The sequence below is a fragment of the Pseudorca crassidens genome, chromosome 4, assembly GCF_039906515.1.
Source record: "Pseudorca crassidens isolate mPseCra1 chromosome 4, mPseCra1.hap1, whole genome shotgun sequence".
NCBI classification, from domain to species: domain Eukaryota; kingdom Metazoa; phylum Chordata; class Mammalia; order Artiodactyla; family Delphinidae; genus Pseudorca; species Pseudorca crassidens.
Window position 1 is genome coordinate 124,339,589 of NC_090299.1, and position 18,701 is coordinate 124,358,289.

General features: G+C 48.9%; 2 protein-coding genes across 19 annotated transcripts in view; one reads left to right on the top strand and one right to left on the bottom strand.

Moving 5' to 3' along the window:
* GATB (glutamyl-tRNA amidotransferase subunit B) overlaps positions 1-10,701 on the top strand; it is a 77,071-nt gene extending 66,370 nt beyond the window's left edge. For 2 of the 3 annotated variants that reach the window (XM_067736683.1, XM_067736681.1), the window contains 3 exons: positions 346-424; positions 6,936-7,070; positions 8,431-10,701. In XM_067736683.1, coding sequence (XP_067592784.1) covers positions 346-424; positions 6,936-7,070; positions 8,431-8,559 — 343 coding nt within the window. In that variant the 3' untranslated portion in view covers positions 8,560-10,701. The remainder of the gene's footprint in view (positions 1-345; positions 425-6,935; positions 7,071-8,430) is intronic. The other variant, XM_067736682.1, reaches the window with a different exon arrangement.
* FHIP1A (FHF complex subunit HOOK interacting protein 1A) overlaps positions 10,108-18,701 on the bottom strand; it is a 275,556-nt gene continuing 266,962 nt past the window's right edge. For 15 of the 16 annotated variants that reach the window (XM_067736678.1, XM_067736671.1, XM_067736669.1 and 12 more), the window contains one exon: positions 15,386-16,556. In XM_067736678.1, the coding sequence (XP_067592779.1) occupies positions 16,297-16,556 (260 nt within the window). In that variant the 3' untranslated portion in view covers positions 15,386-16,296. Of the gene's footprint in view, positions 14,613-15,385; positions 16,557-18,701 lie in introns of those variants that run through there. The other variant, XM_067736672.1, reaches the window with a different exon arrangement.

The window sequence follows — 18,701 nt, forward strand, 5'->3', positions numbered from 1 at the left end:
TTTGTTTTTTTCTCTTCTCGTCATGGTTCATGAATTTTGCAGCCACCTCCTTTTTTTGACTAATTAAACTGAGCAGTTGTCTGTGACTACAACTTCTGCCAAACTGCGGTTATTGTTGGGTAGTAAAATAAAGAAAAACAACACTGGTCACAAAAATGTGTTCTGTCCTAAAGTACAAGATAACTAAATAACATAGAGCCTAACTGGCCTGTTACTTCTATTCCTGGGTGTGGATTGAATTATTCAAACCTACAAAATCACGTGCTTTGATTTTAAATAACCATAAATGCATACACCGACAGAGTGAAATGTACATGTTTCTTCTCTCCTTTTTGGGGCTGCTAGTCCTGTCACACCCTCTGCCCTGGCTGAGCTGCTTGACCTGCTGGACAGGAAAGCCATCTCTTCATCCGCAGCTAAACAGGTATGTCCCCACCTCCCAAAGGGTCCGACCACCCTGCCAGCCCCGTACATGTTTTATGTGAAAGTCAAATGCCATCACTAAGTGCATTTCATCTTTGAAGTATTAAATGCTTCTAAGGGCTATTTTTATACGGAGAGGTAGAAACATTTTATTTAGCAAATGAAATAAAGCCAGTACTATGTATGACGCAGGTAATTTGCTTCTCATCTTTGCTAACCAGACGGCGTGGTTGTTTGGCTTTGCCCGGAATGTTTCCCACACATTTGTTTATGTGAAAGGTGGGCCCTGAAGCTCCTGGGGGCTTCGGCCTGTGCGCTTCCCCCGTGCCCTGTGTGGCCGACACTGCTCCCTGGCCCTTTTCCTCCCTCGCCCGTCCTCTGCAGCCTCCCACCCAGTACCAGGGGCTCGTTTGTCTTGTCACGTGGTTGCCCCTGAAAGTCAGTCTTCCAGCAAGAAGGGTGAGGCCAGACAGACTGCCTCCCACTTAGTAGATCAAATTTAACAGACAGGCCCAGTGTGTGAAAACCCAGACAAATAGCATCGTCATCAAAGGCGGCCTTCCGCCTCATCTCCAGCCCCACCTGACAGTCTCAGGTGGGCGCAAGGTCCCTGGAACTCAGAAAACTCTTACAAATAAGCACCCGGAAAGATAAAGAACACCAAGGCGGCCGCCTGATCTCGACTTGAGATATCACAGCTGTCAGTTCTTCAGCCAGTAACTTAATGTTATTTTAATGGTGCCTTTGGCGTTTAATATTTATACATGTCCTCAGTAGTGGCAGGTTACATAGTGAGGCTTTGGAAAAGCGCTGCTTTTGGCTAATTACGAGGCACCATGGAGCATACACCCAGCTCTGTGCTGTGAAACTGGGGATAGGACCTAATAAAGGTTCTGTTTACCCACCACCAAGTGAGGCTGTCAAGTATAGGGACTGCGCCACATTTAGGAAAGGGTTTTGGTTGCCTGGATGTCAGAGGAATACAAATGTTTATGAGAGCGTTCAGCAGTAGCAGAATGATTAGATGGCCGGAGGGCAGAAAGAAACTGTATATACACATAAGAGCAAATGAATTGTTGCATTTCAAACCAAAGAGGAAAAAAACCTTCCCCTTCCTACTCCTCCTGCCCCAGCAAAGAAAACCTAGTGCAGATAATATGTTAGGTTCAGAGGGGAGAAACTAGAACTGCGAGGGGATGCTGACAGCTGGGTTCAGACAGAGATAGAGACATTTTTGGATTCTGTTGGCTTCTAGCGTGTTTAAAGGAGGTGGGGTGAATCCTGGCTTCTGTAAGGCAATCACAGAACCAAAATAAGAGTCTGATTGTGTGTCCCATGAGGGCATCTCCCTTATGCACCATTGCCTTAGGGGATTTGCTTTTTAATTTTTCTACCTTGTTCTGTTTTTTTAAAAAAATCACTGATTTTCTGGTGGGAAAAAAATGGTATTTGTTCATTGTAACAACTTAAGTAATGCTGAAAAATATAAAGATTTTCCAGTTCTACCACCTTGAAATAACTACCATTAATACTGGGTGAAAGGGACTTCCCTGGCCATCCAGTGGTTAAGACTCCGCGCTTCCATTGCAGGGGGTGCAGGTTCAACCCCTGCTCGGGGAACTAAGATTCCACATGCTGCACGGCGTGGCCAAAAAATTTTAAAAATTAAAAAAAAAAATATTGGGTGAGCATCATCCCAGGCAGCTTCCTGTGCACACATACAGTTAGCAGGGTGGATTGTGGGCTGGGCAGACAGGAGGTTAGAAAAACAAGGCTTTTGAAAATAAGAGGTTTTAGTGTACTGTTTTTTAGTTTTATTTTTTAAGAAGCCTACAGTTCATTGGTTTTTAGTATAGTCACAAGGTTATAACCATCACCACTATCTAATTCCAGAACATCTTCATCACCGCAAAAACATAACCCTGCATCCAGTTAGCAGTTTCGCCCCATTAACCCCTTTTGCCCTAGGAAACTGCTAATCTACTGTCTGTCTCTATGGATTGGCTTCGTCTGGACATCTAAGATGAATGGACTCATACGATATGTGGCCTTTTGTGTCTGGCTTCTTTCACCTAGTGTCATGTTTTCAGAGTCCATCTATGTTGTGTCAGTACTTCGTGCCTTTTTATGGCTAAAGAGTATCCCATCGTGTGGGTAGAACCACATTTTGTCTACCATTCATCAGTAAGTGGACACTTGTGTTGTTTCCTGTTTTTGGCTCTTATGAATAATGCTGCTGTGAACATATATGTACAGGGTTTTGTTGGCGCATATGTTTTCAGATTTCTTGGGGCTGTACCTATAGGAATGGAATCTCTGGGTCATGTGGTAGTTGTATGTTTAACATTTTGAGGACCTGCCAGACTGTTTTCCAAATGGGCTGCACCATTTTACAGTCCCGTCAGCAGTGTGTGAGGGTTCCAGTTTCTCCACATCCCCGCCAGCCCTTGTAATTGTCCTGCTTTTTGGTTACAGTCGTCTCCTAGTAGGTGTAAAGTAGTAGCTCGTGGTGGATTGATTTGCATTTCCCTGATGACTAATTACATTGAGTGTCTTTTTTATTTTTAGAGTCTACTGTAAAATGTAACACATAAATGTGTTATAATTATTTTTTACTGAATTTGACAGAGGAATCCAAGTAGGCCTTAGGTTTTAGAAACCCTGTGAGGCAGAAGGACTCTGGTTCCATTGGTTACTGGTGTTTCCTCTGACAGAACTGGAAGAGGTCCTACTAGTGACTGAATAACCAGGAGATGAGAAAGAAAGTTGACTGAGAAAATGACTCCTAAGGATGACAGATACGCAGAAAGAGTCGTCCTGCCCTGAGAACGTTCTGAACTCCAAAGACTCTCCCACTTTACGTCTAATTTATTATTAATCCACCTCTTGCCATCCGGCTCTCCTTTCCATGACTGTCCATTATTTTCATCCCTGACACATTTCACTGCACCTTGCCCCCAGGTGTCCCAACAGTGCTTCTGAGGTTTACAAACCTCATCCTCTCAGCTCCCTGGGCCCCAGGGGAGTTGAGAGGTTGCTGCCGTGAGGCAGCCCTGTCTTTCAGAAACAGAAGCTCAAAGATTATTTATCACCATGAGCAAACTCCTGGTAACTGTAGACAAAAGCACCCGGGCTCCTCTCACAGGATCCGGTTCTGTCTAATGAAGTAGCCCCCGTCTCCTCCCCTCACCAAGGACAGGGCACACCAGACTCCCACCTGCACAATCACAACACCCCTGCGGCTAGCATGCCAGGGTCCTGAGCCTCTGGGGACTCGGAGGCCCCGGGCGTCGTCCAGACTGCTGGCCAGCCAGGCCCCGGGGGAAATCACCCCAGATGCCTACGTGTCTCCTCTGTGCGAGCCTGGAGTAAGTGCAGACGGTCCACCGTCTCCCAGGGATTGTCCCTCTAGTGCTTCCTGTGGGACCAGGCTGGACAGGGATTCCACAGAGATGGAAGTCGAATTTTAACATGCGAGTGTGCCATTTAAGCAATTTCCTCCTGTCTACTTTGGGGTCTACCTTAAACAGAAATCACCAAAAACCTTTTAATATAGAAAATGTTACATCGTGCAGTAAAACTTACGAATGATTTGATGTCTTTTTCTCCGTTTTAGTGCGTCAGTTCTTTGCACATTTTCCTGTGCCCTGCTTCTCTTAAGGGCCTAGATTGACGTCTGTGCCTTTCTAGAAGAATGACGTTTCGCGATACTTGCCTTTGCCCAGAGGGACCCCCTCTCTGTCTGTCACCGCTCCCTCCCTGCCCTCTCCCTGGAACAGGTCTTTCCGCCACCCTCTGACCCTGGAAGCCCCAAACAGGCAGGGACAGGCCAGGAGCCTGTGTGCTCTCCTTTTATCCTTCCCTCCAGATTCTTTAAAAATAGCTTTAGCTAGAGAAATGGTTGGGTAGTATTTAGGAGGGTGTGTGCTCAGTCACCAGGAACTGAAGCCTGAGTTTCCTCCGCATGCGTCAGAGCTGGCTTCAGTGGTGGGGGTGTGATCGGGGGTCCCCAGCTTGCAGCACTCCCTACCCCGGTGGCCATTTATTAACCCAGATGACCGGCCCTGCACCAGGACCCCCTTGTGATGCGGTCTGTCTTGGGTGAGCAGCTGCAGGCCTGGGAGGTGCACTCCTGGCCAGAAACAATTGCACTTCGATAGCACTTCCCAGGGTGGTGATTAAACACAGACAAAAGCTGAGGATTTATGCCGCAGCACGAGGTTGGCAAGCACAGAGCCACGATGTTTGCAGCCAGGAGGCCGGGGGAGGCCGCAGAGTCTGGCCTGGAGGCGGCCGGGCCCCGTATAGTGGCTCCCGCCCTGCTGGGCTACAGCCAGGAGGGCACAATCTGTGCCTTAAATAGGAACAAGCAGAGGATTGGATTCTGGAATCCACTGTGTCAGCCCAGGGGTGCTAACTGGGGAAGTGAGTAAGCTGGTGTGTTCTAACTCTGGGAGTGGGAGAACCCTGCAGCCACTGGGCACTTGCTCCTGGAGGCTGCTGAGGTGTGCTTCCCTAGGTCACTCCTTGGTACCCCTCCCCACTCTCTCAGGGAGCAGCCAGCCTCTCTGCGTGTAAAAGCGTCGTCCCAGCATTGTTCTGCTTTTCCTTCTGAAAGGTGTGGTTTGGCCTTGGTCCCTGACTGCCTCAATTGCCTTCATTCTTGTTATTTTGGCCCAAGCAGATCCAACCAGTGTTTGGGCCTGTCGGGTCCCAGGTGTACTGGGTGCCAGGCAAAGGCTGACCCCTGGGCGGCCAGCTCAGCTCAGCTCTGCACTTTCAGCCGCAGTGGCTGCAGGGGCCTGTGACCGCCAGGCGTTCAGCTCCTCCCAGGCCTGGGCTGCAAGCAGCATCCACACCTGCCGGGCTTTCCTGTAAAGAGTTGCTGTGTAGCTTCTCATCAATCACTCTTGCAGGTGACTTCTGTTATAAGCTAGGGATCTGGTCTCTCTTGGGATCTCCATTCTCTCTTCCTGAATGTTGGACATTTTCAACTAGAAACTTTTTTAGGAGACTCTGCAGATGAACAAAATAAACACTGGTCCGAATCTACCAGTAGGGGGTCATTTAAGTAAATCATGATGGATATTGGATTTTTTTGTTAATACAAGAAAGTACTTCTGTAATCAGTGAAACAGAAGCAGGTTACAAATTGTATATGTGCTGTGATCACAATTATGTTACAAAACAGAAAGAAAACCATGAAAGGGAAAATACTAGAACACTAACATTGGTCACCTTGAGGGGATGGGAATTGGGTAAGATTTCTCTTTGTCTTTTCTGTATTTCCTTCCTTATTTTCTACAGTGAACACATATTAAATTTTATAATTAGGAGCAATGTTTTAAAATTGTAAGTCTTATTCAAGAGAAATAACTCTATCAGGGAAAGGGGGCAGAGAAGCTCTTCAGACGCTGAGTCTTATCCGCATCACAGATTGTCTGTCCTCCGGTTCCTGTGCTGTGGGCACGCCATCAGTATGTCCGCTGAGAGCAGGGGAGGTTCTTACCCGCTGTGTGCCCCTTTCTCCTCAATGCCTTTCTCATTGTCGGCTGAATACACGTTTGAAGAATTGAGTTGGAGGCACTTATGTTCAGTATTTTTCTAAGAGCAGGGACAGGTCTGCGTACGCGGCGAGGGCTGTGTGGTGATCGCCAGAGTGTGCCCTGTAGGTGCGCTTTCGGAAGGATGCCCCAGACGCCTCTGGGCCACAGTCACCGTGGGCGCCCGACAGCCAAGCTGAAGGCACGCTGCTCTGGGCAGAGGGGCTCCTGGCTGGCAAGTGCTCAGTGCTGACTGCTGGCTGAGATGGAGGCTAACGAGATCCCCTCCCCTTCCAGCTCACACTAGAGAAACAGGCACTGTGGAAAACTGCCCTGGGACACCCCTTCTTTACAAATGTCTTCCTTTTTTTCCAACTTTATTAAGTGTGGGAATTGGTTATCTCTTTAAGTAGAAAAATACCCACACCGTCAACTGCTCATTATCCTAGCCAGGTTCCGAGCCACATCCACCTGTGGGGATGGACGTGGTAAGCCTTGGTCCCCAAGGATTGTGATTTATGTTTTTCGTTATTTTCCATTCTGTATCTTCATTATGGGCTCCTCTCTCGCCCCCTCCCTGAAAAAACTCCTGTTTCCCAGCAGAGGCCAAGTTTTCATGACCCCCTCTAAGTGCAGTGGTTCCCTTTTGCAGCCCGTGTGGCCCCATCCTTCACCAACATGTCACCGCAATTAATTAATTCCGTGGCACTCCCGTCAGCAGGGGCCCTGTGAGTGATCATCTTCTCACACTCCCCGCCCTCCCTGCTGTGCCCTTGGAGTCGGCGAGTGGGGACGACCCGTCTCCGCCAGCGTCTCCACCAGCAGGGTCTCCGGCTCTGTTCTGAGGGCACAGCTCGGCGCGGGGAGGCCCCGGGTGTGTCTGCATGCAGCTGGGAATCCACTGACTGCTCTTCCACCCCAGCAAGTGGAGCTGGCAGAAGAGCTGACCCCGCCTCTCTCTGCCCGCAGGTGTTTCAGGAACTGTGGAGGAGTAAGGGCAAGACCCCAGCACAGATCGTTGCAGGAAAGCAGCTTGAACTGATGCAGGATGCAGAGGCGCTGGAGCAGCTCTGCCGCTCCACGCTGGAGGCACATCCTCAAGTGGTACTTAGCCCCTCGGGGGAAGGGGGTCTTCACGCGCAGCGGCAGGTGGGCAGGGGGTCGCCGGCAGAGGCCCAGGGCCAGGGCCGCCTGAGGACTCAGCCAGGAGCCCCTCTGCTTCTCCCCCTTGCAGCCCAGCGGTGCTTCCTAATAATGGTTGGCCCGGTTTCATCAGTAATCCCCCAGTTATTTTTGTCAGTTTTAAGCTAGAATCAAGAGATGAAATCAGGTGACTATTGGAAAAATACAGCTTTTCGTAGAAGGAAAATCCCCCCCGTGGAGCTTGATCTCATGGAGTTTCGGTTGAAGGGGGTGTTAGCAAGTTTCGACCTCCCAGGCCTGCGGCCCTCTCCCAAGGTTGCCGAGCTCTGCTTTGTAAGAGGACCTCTCTATCAGGAAGCAGCAGGCAGCACTGCACAGGGGCAGAGACAGGGAAACACTTCAGTTCCGTGCCTTTGAGAGCTGGGAAGAAAGGCAGAAGGGAAAATTATTTGTAAATTATGGAGAAAATCCTTGACAGGAACATAGCTGGAAATCAAGTCATTCTGTGTTCTGAGCGTAGAACACAATAGAAGAGCTAAAATGAGGCGCATCCCTCCCTCCCCAAGTCTAATCATATTGTCCAGAGAGATTTTTCAGTGGGGAACAAAATTGCTAGCATCCCTTTCAGAATGATACCACCTGCCCATCAGCTTGCGGGGACACTAACAGCTCTGTAAAGAGCTCTCGATAAGGAAAATGAGCTTGTGCAGGGTCTCGGCAATCTCCATCTTCCAGCCTCATCTGGAGTGACTGATAAAGACACACTTTTAGTTTCAGACTCAGAATGCAGCACTGCGCAGATACTCGCAGACGCTGTTGCCGATCAGAAGCAGGAGGTCGGGCGGGTGGCCCTGACGCGGTGGCTGTTTGACAGGCACTCAGCGCCCCCTGCCCCCGGCCCTTCCAGCCTGCCAGCCAGGCACTCCCCCACCAGAAGCTCGGGGAGCGTTGCCATCTCGTGGCTTTGTCTTCTAGCGAACGAGCTTCTTGGCAGGGAGTCAGGGGAGGAGAGCCCGCTGAGCCCCCGCAGGGTCAGGAGCTTCACGATCCGGCACCCGGGTCCTGTGCACCGGCTTCTCAGCTGTGACACGTCACAGTCCTCCTCACTCCCTTCGAATCAGGAGGCGGGGTAGCAGACACCTCCTTTGCCAGGAGCCCAGAAACCTCCTCCGAAGGTCACCGCCTCCCCTGTTTCCTTTTCTCATTCTATATCTAATACAGAAAAAAGAAACTGAATTTAAGTTTCCATAAACGTAAACTTGATTTAAGATTTTTAGGCGAGAGCCTCTATTTTCTCCTCTAAAATAATTTGTCTTTAAAGGTCACGGATGTAAAGAAGGGAAACCCCAGGGCCATAAACAAACTGATCGGGTTGGTCCGAAGAGCGACTCTCGGCCGAGCAGATCCAACGGTGATAAAGGAGGTGCTGGAGAGGCAGCTGTCGTCGTGACAGGTTCGGGTCCCCCTGCCACGGCCGGGCTGGAGCCTGTGCGCTGACGTCCTAGGCCCCAGCCAGACGCCCCGCCTGACCTGCGCCTTGAGGTGCAACCTCCACGCAGACCAGGCCTGGCGCCATTGCTTCATCGACATCACACGCTTCCGGGGGAGGTGCAGCAGTGGTGAGAAACAGCACGTCCTAGTGCGCAGTGCCGCCGAGCTCAGTGCCACATGCTGTTTCAGATACTGTCACCACCCTAGGAAAACGTTTCATTCCGCAGGTCCCTCAACAAATATTTTTAAGCACGTGCTAAGGGCCGGGCGTTGTTCCAAGTGCTGGGGATTAGCAATGATGAAGAGAGGCCGTGATCTGGATGCAGTATTTTGTTTGCGGCGCTCTCATTCGTCTTAGTACCAGGAATAAGTATTCTCCCATCCACTGAGTAAAAGTGATGTTGCCCATTCAATGCCCAGGGATCCCAGAAGGCAGAGGTCTGAGAATAAATGATTTATTTATTTTTTTGGTTAAAAAAAGACAACAGAAGTTTTCAAATAAATTTAATGAATAAAATTTATACTGGAACATCACATAAAAAATTAACTTACACGTCGAAGATTGTGCAGTGGACAAACCCCCCCTCCCCACCCTCAGACCGAAAAGTTTTAAAAGGCGAAAAAAAAGCTGTAACATTAAACTGATTTGTTTTGCCTGGAAAGAATAAGATGGTAAGCTAGTAAATCAAAATCTTGACCTTTAATGGTAACTGTGGTACAGTTAACAGTAGTCCATGGAGGCTGCGTTGCCCTCACCCCTGTTCTCATGGCAATAATACTATTTCTCTGTCGCACTGGGGCACCCCTTTGTTCACTGCACGCCTTTGTTACCTCTGACTCAAAACACTAAAGACCAGTTTTGCAAGTGCTGTTTTTTAAAAGCACATGTCAAATAAACTGTGACATAAAAGAAAATCATTGGAGGCCCTAATTTTACACTGAATTCTCTCTTGTACTAAGAAGAGCACAAACACTCCCGTCATGAACGGTGCTCCAGTGGTAGCTGGGGACCCGGAGAAGAGTCACCAACTTAGCAGCTCGTGGTTCCTGGTTGCAGACGATTGCTCAGGACTTCCCTAACTAGGAGTAAAGAGAGGACTGCCCCTCTTCCCAGCCAGAAAAGCAGGGACCAGTCATCTGGCTTATTTCAGACAAGCATGAAGAGGTAAGGTTTTTGAAAAAACTAACTTTTTTAAAAATGAGTGACTTAGAAGTGTTAAGAGAATACGGTACGTTACATCACCAGGAAGCCGCGTGCCCCTCGTGCATCCCGCTGCAGTACTGAAAACTCCTGGGCCTGACAGTAAAACATTTTCATCAAACCTCTTTTCGAGAGAGAAAGGCAGAGCCAGTTCCCACCCCCCCACCCCGTGGCTCCTGAGTCTGGAATCTGGCGGGATCATGATTTTGTAAGAAATGATAAGATTCAGTTTTGTTTTACAAACTCCATTTTCACCAGAGGTCTGGCTTCTTGGTCATCAACCCTTACAGAAAGCACTGGACGATCTTTCCAGACAATTTTAAATCAAGGGCTTACTTAAGTGGGGTCTGGGAGGGGCGGGGACAGCCAGATGAAGGCCATTTACCAACAATATCACGTCATATGTAAACCGTCTTATGGACTGATCATTTCGGGAGAAAAATGCCATTGCTGGGGTCGGAGGTAGAGGGAGGGCGAAATGGGTAAAGGGGGTCAACTATGTGGTGGCAGACAGAAACTCAGCCTTTGATGGTGAATACACTGTAGTGTATGGAGAAGTCAAAATATAATGTTATACACGTGAAACATGTAATGTTATAAACCAGTTACCTCAACACACAAAAAAGCACTGGATCTTTACAATGCTAACTCATCCAGCTCTGACAATTGCCTGTTGTCTTGAAGGCCCACTTCTGAAATCCTGAAAATGAGATTGTGTTGTAACTGCTCATAGAAAGAAAAAAACATACCAAAGCACAGCTCAGATATCTTACCTGGAACCTGACTAGATATTCAAAATACATGTTTATCTAACACCCTAAGAAATTCACAAAGTATGGCTCTACTTGTAACTGGGCTTCAGTGAAATACAATTTTAAATACATTTTTGCGTGATTGTGAGTTTAGTCTGGTTCTCTGTTTGCTATTCAGGGGGAAATCTCATTGAAATTTATGAGTTGGCACCACAGGTGAAGCCAGTGCCATCTGTCACTGGAGCCCGCACACCTGGAGGCTGGGAGGGCAACGTGCTGGAAGACTGGCTCCCCCGGGTGCCCTGTGGATTGAGGAGGAGGTTGGTTGATCGGCTGGTTCTGGGGGGAGGGGAGGGGTGGCAGCCGCAGCACTCGGCATGCTACCTGGCACGGGATCCGTTTTTAGCAAAAGTTCATTAAGTTTATAAAGCAAAATTAATGGACAACCTGTTGTGGGAGTCCCTCTGTATGAGGGGTGGCTGCTGCCATCCACTAGGCTTTTAAACTCTGGGTCTAGGAAGGAGCTTCTTGACTCTGTCCAGGCTTATGCATCAAGGTGAACTTCTGTTCCCATCTTTTAAGCTGTAGACAACCCAGGGGAAAAAACGTGTCATTATTTATACCAAGTTAAGGGTGTTTTTAGCTGAGCTCCCTCCATCCCTTCTTTTTGGGAATTATGGCTAATCTGGAAGAAGGCTATGAATTGTTTTCAAGTAAACACTCTCCTAGAGCTTTGCGTTGGTTGGTTAGTTCAATATATAGCTTACGGCCAGGACCCACAATCCATATTGTATTTTTCAGGTCTATTGAATTTAGCCACATAATTTCAAGGATTCCACATAGGACTATTTGAAGAAAACGACTAGATCTATATGAAAGGCCATGTTATTTTACCCACCACCAAAAGCAGCATGGAAATGGCTGTCACGCCTCTTCAGTAGATTTTAGACAGATTGCATTTGTGGATTATTTGTGAACAGAGCGGACCCTCGATGGTGAGATGGAAACCGCTGATTGAAATCCTCTCTTGTTGCCTCCCTTCGTCAGACGTCTTAGCAAAAATCATTTAAGTAATATCGTCAACACCAAATAATCTCTTTTAAAATATCTGCAGGGCAAAATGTACCTCGTTACAGGTGGGCCTTTTCTAGACTTGTCCCAGTAAAAAGTCAGCTGCTGCCCTAAGAAGCACAGACTTCTGCAGCCTCAGCTCCATGAAATGCACAATCTGGCCTAAGAGCTGCCATAACCCTTGTCAGGTTCGGAAAGCACACAGTAAATCCAAGGCTCCCCAAAGATGCCTGAGATATGTATGGGACGCACGCGGGCACACCCTACTGGCGACCTTGTCCCTTGTGTGGGTGACAGGAACAAACTTCACAGTGATGACAGACAGGGAGGGGCGTTCCCAGCTAAAATGGGCCCCTGTCTTAGGATTCCAAGTGCAGAGGCCAAAGAACTTTGCCCCGTCCCTCTGGTCCCTACAAAGCCTCAACGAAAACCTTTCACTGAAGCCCCCGTTTATCCAGTTAATGAGCTGCCAGGATGATCTGTCCTCCAAAACAAGTAATGGCCTAATAAACGCCTGAACATAGAGAGGATTTACTGAGGCAAAATTATCCCGAAAACAATGCTCAGTCTTTTGAGAGCTCTTTCTAAAGCGTTAGTTTATGACGATCATTCAAAAAGGAAAAAAAAAGAAGTCAACTCCATTTTCTTAAAATGTTTCCTCCGTGATGTGATTTAAGAAATGGAGTATAAACCGGTTTGACAGTGTTCTGTCTTAAGCTGTTATCTGATGGAGAATGAGTGTTGTGTGATTTACAGTCTGATGGCTGAAGCGAGAAGGGGCCGAGAATATCTTCTTAACGACTTAAAGCGTTGTGGCCTCAGCTACAGAGGGCTGCTGTTCAGGAAGAGCTAATACCCCAAAGCTGGCTGGGACGCGAGGGGAGCCACGAATTACCCCGGCCTGGCCAGTGACTCGAAGTAGCACATGCAGTAATAGCTGTCCCGCAATAAAGTGTTTCATAAAAATGGCCAAGGGTGCCAGCCATTTCAGTAAATACACGGCTGGTAGTTAGCAATTACATTGACCCATCCCTGCGTGAGAGCTGGGTGTGCGCTGCAGACATTCACCGTCACACCGGTGACACGTCCCACCCCCGCCAGGGCCGCACTTCCCAAGGAGAGCAGCCCAGGCACACTGACCCACGTTCAGAACGGGCAGCCTACCCACAACCCCAAACCTCTGAACACAGCTGGAAACCCACCCACACTGACCCTGGCAACCAGGCTGATTCCGAGACATCAAAAATGACTTTCAACCCCGAGTACCATGGGCTGCCCAAAATGAACAGGTAACCTGAACAGTCACGTATCCTGTCTCTAGATTCTACTCATAAGAGGATGCTCTCCTGACAACATCCTGGAGCCAGGATGTCTTAATGGACTGAAAATCAACAACTGCATCAGACCTAAGTAAAAGCCACTTGATGAGGAAAAGGTACCCCTGAGGACCCGCGGAAGAAGTGAATGCGTCCTCCCTACACGTGACAGAGGCATCGATTCCAACCCCAGCTCGTCAAAGTATTTTACTAAGTCAAGTGGGGACCATGTCACAATTCCTCTAAATATCAGGGAAGGAAAGGAAGTACCTACTAATAAAACCACATCTCTGATTGGTTACTCCAGCATTCCCATTTCATGTCTGGGAATCTGTAATTCACTTCATAAAACTGTATTTTAGGCTAAACTCGACCTGGAATCGCTTTGAAATTTTAAAAACAAACATTTTTAAACATTTGGCCACTTCCAAAAATCAGTTTTAAGTATCCCAGTGCTCTCCTATATTTTGAAGCACAAAATCCACTCTACCTAGAACTTGACGTCAGACTCTGAGTTATGAATCAAGGTGAAGGATGTGCTCCAGGAACCCGTGACTCACCTCCGCTGCCCGGGGCCACCAGGCTCGACACAGCGACGCCAACCTCAGGGGCTGCACCAAAGCCCGTGTCCACTGAGTCCTGGGGGCCTGTCGCATACAAAGGCATCCACGCACTGGCACATTTTAAAGCATGCCAAGTATCGTTCAAAATCCTTCCCCAAACTCATCGCAAAAGAGATTTCTAAGGGTGTCACCTATTACTTTATGACTAGAACATTCTACTTCATTACGGAGACTTTTCCCATCAAGGAATTCCCATCGCCACCCCCTGCTGTTCAGTATCTTCCTATCTGCCTAGATCAATGTTCATTCCTCCAAACCCCCCAGGATTTGTTCTTCTCCTATTTTAGCTTCCGGTTTCTGCTGTGTTCCCTCTCGCATGTCCACACCACCCCCAAACCATCCTTAACCTAACCCACCTGGCTGTTCCCCTCAACTGCATGGGTTCACCAGTTCCCTAGAATATATTTCCAGGCCCATTTTCTGACTTCATTTTGAGAAACGCTGGACTCAGTACTCTGGTGGAGGGCTGCAGTGGTTTCAGAAACCGGAACCAGCGTCCACCTCCAAATAGGTTGGGTTGTCATGTGGGTTTGCTACCAGCACCCCACCATGGGAGTTAGTTAGTTAATTTTCCTGCCTCTCACCCCACACCGGTCATCTCCGTCCTCCTTTAAAGCAAATCTACTTTTTTTATAAGTACCTACTTAAAAAAATACTCTTTCCCAGATGATGCCTTCCACAAAGGGGACAGTGGTTTTTTATAATAGAGCAACATGGACTCAAGGAGAGGAATCGACACCATCACCAGATAATGGAGAGACGTGGAAATCAGACCAGGAAGCTGAAGAATACGGCTCTCAGACGTGACTTTAGCTTCCTATATACCTGGTGAGTCCAAACTGGAAGATACGTACTTGTGCAAAGCAAAGTTGGAGGATAATACGTTACAGCTGAAACTCATCTTCTGTTCCTCTCTCTCCATCTCTGAGCCACTGACTTTTCCAGTAGAGACACTTATGCAAGTGCAAGTGGATGTCGGGAAGCCAAGAGCAGGCCAGTCCGCTGGGCCTCGCACATTCTGGCTGCTGCACCGCAGCCGGGCAAACCATCTTTCAAGACAGACAAGTTTGAAGTCAGAAATGTACAGCGAATCACTATCTTTGGTTCCTTGCCTAGACTTGCAAGCACCGCGAAGCGGGACTCCTGAGAGCCACCCAGCCCCAGCCAGAGCTCCTGAGGCTTCATTCCAGGACTGGCTCACTCGCTGCAAGATCCCTGAAACACAAAAGGCAGCCTCGGCTCTGCAGCGTCTCAGATGTGCTTCTCTCCTCCACGCCCTTCCTGTACTAGGGCCTGATTGATTAAAACCAAACCAGTGCTCCTGAGGCACCACCACCAGCCCTGTGACCACCCCCGGGGCTCAGCAAGATGCCCACAGAAAGAACAGAGACCCGGGGCTTCCAATTTCCTTCCAAACCGGGTGTGGGGGGGGGGGGCGGGGGGGGGTCACCCTGCTTACGCGCTTCTCACCTGCCCACAGTACAGGAGAGTGGAATCTAATATCCATGAATATCCGTCGTTTATTGTCTCGTTCTTTTTTAGCCCCTCTCTCTGTGGTAGGAAGACCATGGCTCTAAGTATAATTACACCTGGCAGAGCAGGCTGCAGAGCAGAGGGGCACTAATACATCACAGTGGGGCCTCGTGATGAACCCCATTACTCAGAAGGCAGCGTTTCTGTGTGGAGTGAGGCCCCAGCAGGCACTTGGCTTGGCGGGGCTCCCCACGACCTGTTTGCCTTTACATCCTGGTTCCCTAAGTGGCTGTACAGTTCTTGTTTCTCTGCAAAGTGCAACATATTAGAAAAAGCAAACATTTTAAAATAATTACCAAGGTTTGTACAGATTGTATTTAGTTTACTTTTATCCTTTCCCCCACACCATACCCCTCCAAAAAAACCCACTATGAGACAGTTTCACAGATGAACCAGTTTGTTTTTCATAAAACACTTAAAAAAATAATGATGGCTGTCTTCTTACATAAGCATATACCACGCTTTGTTCACACCGATCAAAGTCCTAAAAGCCAAAGTAACATTTTGCATAGGCATAGTTCATCTTGTGCAAATCTTACTAAAATAAGGCTATTTTCAGTGTTTAGGTAGTGATATACTGAGCAAAGAAAGCTCTCGAGCAACAAGAACGTTTCCCTGCATTCCAAATTCTCTCCAACTACATCTGACTTCCCAGGCAGAGAGCTGAGACCAGTGGATTTGCCTGCGCTGTAAGGCAACACGTGTTGGGCGGAATACAAGTCTTGGAAGTAAAATGCAAAGGGACGGATGCTGTGTGCTTGTGTGATGGAGGCAAGAAGGGCTCCATCTTTATTCTCTTAATAAGAAGACGGAAGCCACGACACAGAAGGCCACAGGGGCAGGTGTGCGTTCTTACGTGCTGTTGAAGGGCCTTCTGAGGTGGGCACCTCCAGAAATCACTGCCTCCCGGCGTTCGCTGGGTGTGATCTAAGCTGCAAGCTGAGTGACTCCGAGGGATGGGAGAATAAGGACCAAGAACTCTGAGGAGGAAAAACTGAGCCAAGACTTAGATTCTAGGGGGTACAAGGTGGGAAGATCCGGCTGGGGAGAGGAGGCGCACAGAAAACCCCCCTCCCCACGTATCAAGTATCGTCAGGAAGTCTCAAAGTAGAGGTGTCTGTAAGCAGCTTGGCATTTAACGTTCAGTCACGGCACTAAAACCTTAAAAAAACAAGAACCTCTATTTGAAAAGAAAAAAAGCTAACAGTAGCTGTCATCCGAGTCGCCCAGGATCTTGCAGCAGAGAATGGAGTGTTCCTGGGCCAAGGCAGCTAGCTCCTTCAGGAACTCGGGGAAGAGGGCGGCCGCCAGCATGGTGTCCCGCACGGGCGGGGGCAGGCTGGGGGGCACCCCGGCCACCTTGGCTCTGTTTGTCAGGAAGGGCTGAAGCACTCGTGGGGGGCCATCCAGAAAACTCCGGCCGCTCCCTGTCCTGGAGGCGTCCTGAACAGGATCTGAAACTAGAAGGAAGACAGCCATGGTGATCCCCCAGAGCCCTTTCCGCCCACCCCTTAAATGAAGTATGTGTGTTGTGGGGGTGTGGAGTGGAGTGTCTCGTGCGGGTTCAGCTCCCGCTCTGACTGGAGTCTCAAGGCACGGCCCCCAGTCACCCCTCACACCACTCTGAGACACACGGATCTGCCCAGATCAGCTCCAGCACTGGGCACGTGACATGAGAGTTTGATCCCAAATCCTGTAGGAGGGCCTTCATGTAGAAACTGTGGCAAGAATATGGGTTTATCAAGAACCCTCCCCGCCCAGGGCCTGGCGAGGGGGGAGAAGGAAGAAGGCACGTCCTGCGGCCGCGTCAACCAAGTGAGGACACAGGTCACTGCGACGGTTATTTAGGGGCCTCCCAGGGTCGGGGTGACCGTCCGCCCTTTGCCAGCTGAGCCCTGACCACCCGGCAGAGCTGCCGGAGGCCACCTGGGTTACACACACCACGCCCTGCCGTCCGCAGCCCGGGCTCCGGCCTCCTGGGCTCCCTGCTGATCCCCAGCCCCTTCTGGCCAGGACTTCCAGCCTTTGTGGAGAATAGAATGGAAGAAGGCTTTTAAAGCCTGGAAATAACGGAGAGGAAGCTGGGTGCTGATAAGACCAGACTGGGAACTTCCCGCCACCGTGGGCAGCTTGTGGCAGCAAGTGGCTTGGACCTTCCATTCAAGGAAGGTTTCCAGGAGTTTCGATTTCAGTTTCAAAAATGTAGGTCTAAGATGATATGAACCAAACTTCAACATACCCAAGTGATTTGCATTTTCATATCAAATCAGTTTTACCAATTAAAATGGTTCAACTTTCCCAACTATTTAATTCCTGAAGCTCTCCGGCCTTCACATTGACAGGAATTATTTATGCCTTCTTCTGCCCCCGACTCAAACAGACTCATTACTCCTTATAAATCATTATATTCAAGCTCTTCATTATTTTGGCTGCTTTTTAGAATTCAGTCCCATTTTTCAACACTCTTCTCAGAGTGTCGCTTAACTGTGGTACTAAAAATTCTTGACATTTATAGTACTTTCCACATCTCACTACTATCGTCGTTAGTGTTAAAAAAAAAACTTCCGCTTTACTGCTTCAAATATCCTTTTAGATTAAAGCTTATCACAGTTCATGCCATAAAGAACTGGAGAAGTTGTTGAGAATCTGCCGCTACCTTTCAGCAGAAACTCACAATATGTCTTGACAACAGAGTGAGGACGAAAGTGTTGACCTCCCTGAGCACACTGCCACCCTTGGGGGACCACGCCTGAGTACCTCCACCCCAGCCCTCCAGCACTGCGGCACCCGGCTCTCCAAAGGGCCCGGCGAGGCTCACTGAGGAAGCTGGGCTGATGCCGCGGGGGATGGGACACTCCGGGCACCAGCCCCAGAGCCACACTGCTCATGCTGGTTCCCCCACCTGGCATTCCCTTGCCCGTGCCTGCACACCTAAACCTCACCAGGCTTAGACTCTGCCACTTACTGGCTGAGCGACACCAGGCAAGTTGCTTTACCTCTCTGTACTTAATGTCCTCATCTGTCAAAATCTCATGGCGGTAAGGATTAAGTGAGTCAATAGGTATGATGTACACAAGGACCTCTTGGTAAGTGTCAGCCATCACACCACCGTCGATTCAGCCGTCACTGACTTTACAGACCACTCCCGTTTCCTGCCCTGGAAGTGATCCCCTGCTCTAGCCTCCCACTCATTTTATTTACCAACTGGGGCTTGCAGTGCCCTTCAGACTTGCGTCGCTGTTTATGCTCTTTCTCCTCTACCAGACTTCCAGGTTTCTGAGAGCTGAGCCCCTAAACGACGTGTCCCTCATGGCCCCTAACACGCTTCCTCATCCACAGAAGCAGCTAATAAACGTTTGCTGAATGAACGAGGGAAGGGACCGACCAACGTCAGGTCCTCCCTATACCTGATCTTACTGGAGCTGGTTCATTTCCTCATCTCCGTCTTCCTCTTTCCAATTCACTCCTCTTTTCCCCCAGAAGGGCTTTTGTGGATCGTTTATCCAGCGCGATCCAGGAATTTAAAAAAGCGTCATCGCTTAGGCTCATTTACCTAGCTTGAATCTAAGAATCAACACTGTCTTAGCTAATGAAGGCAGGCGGGC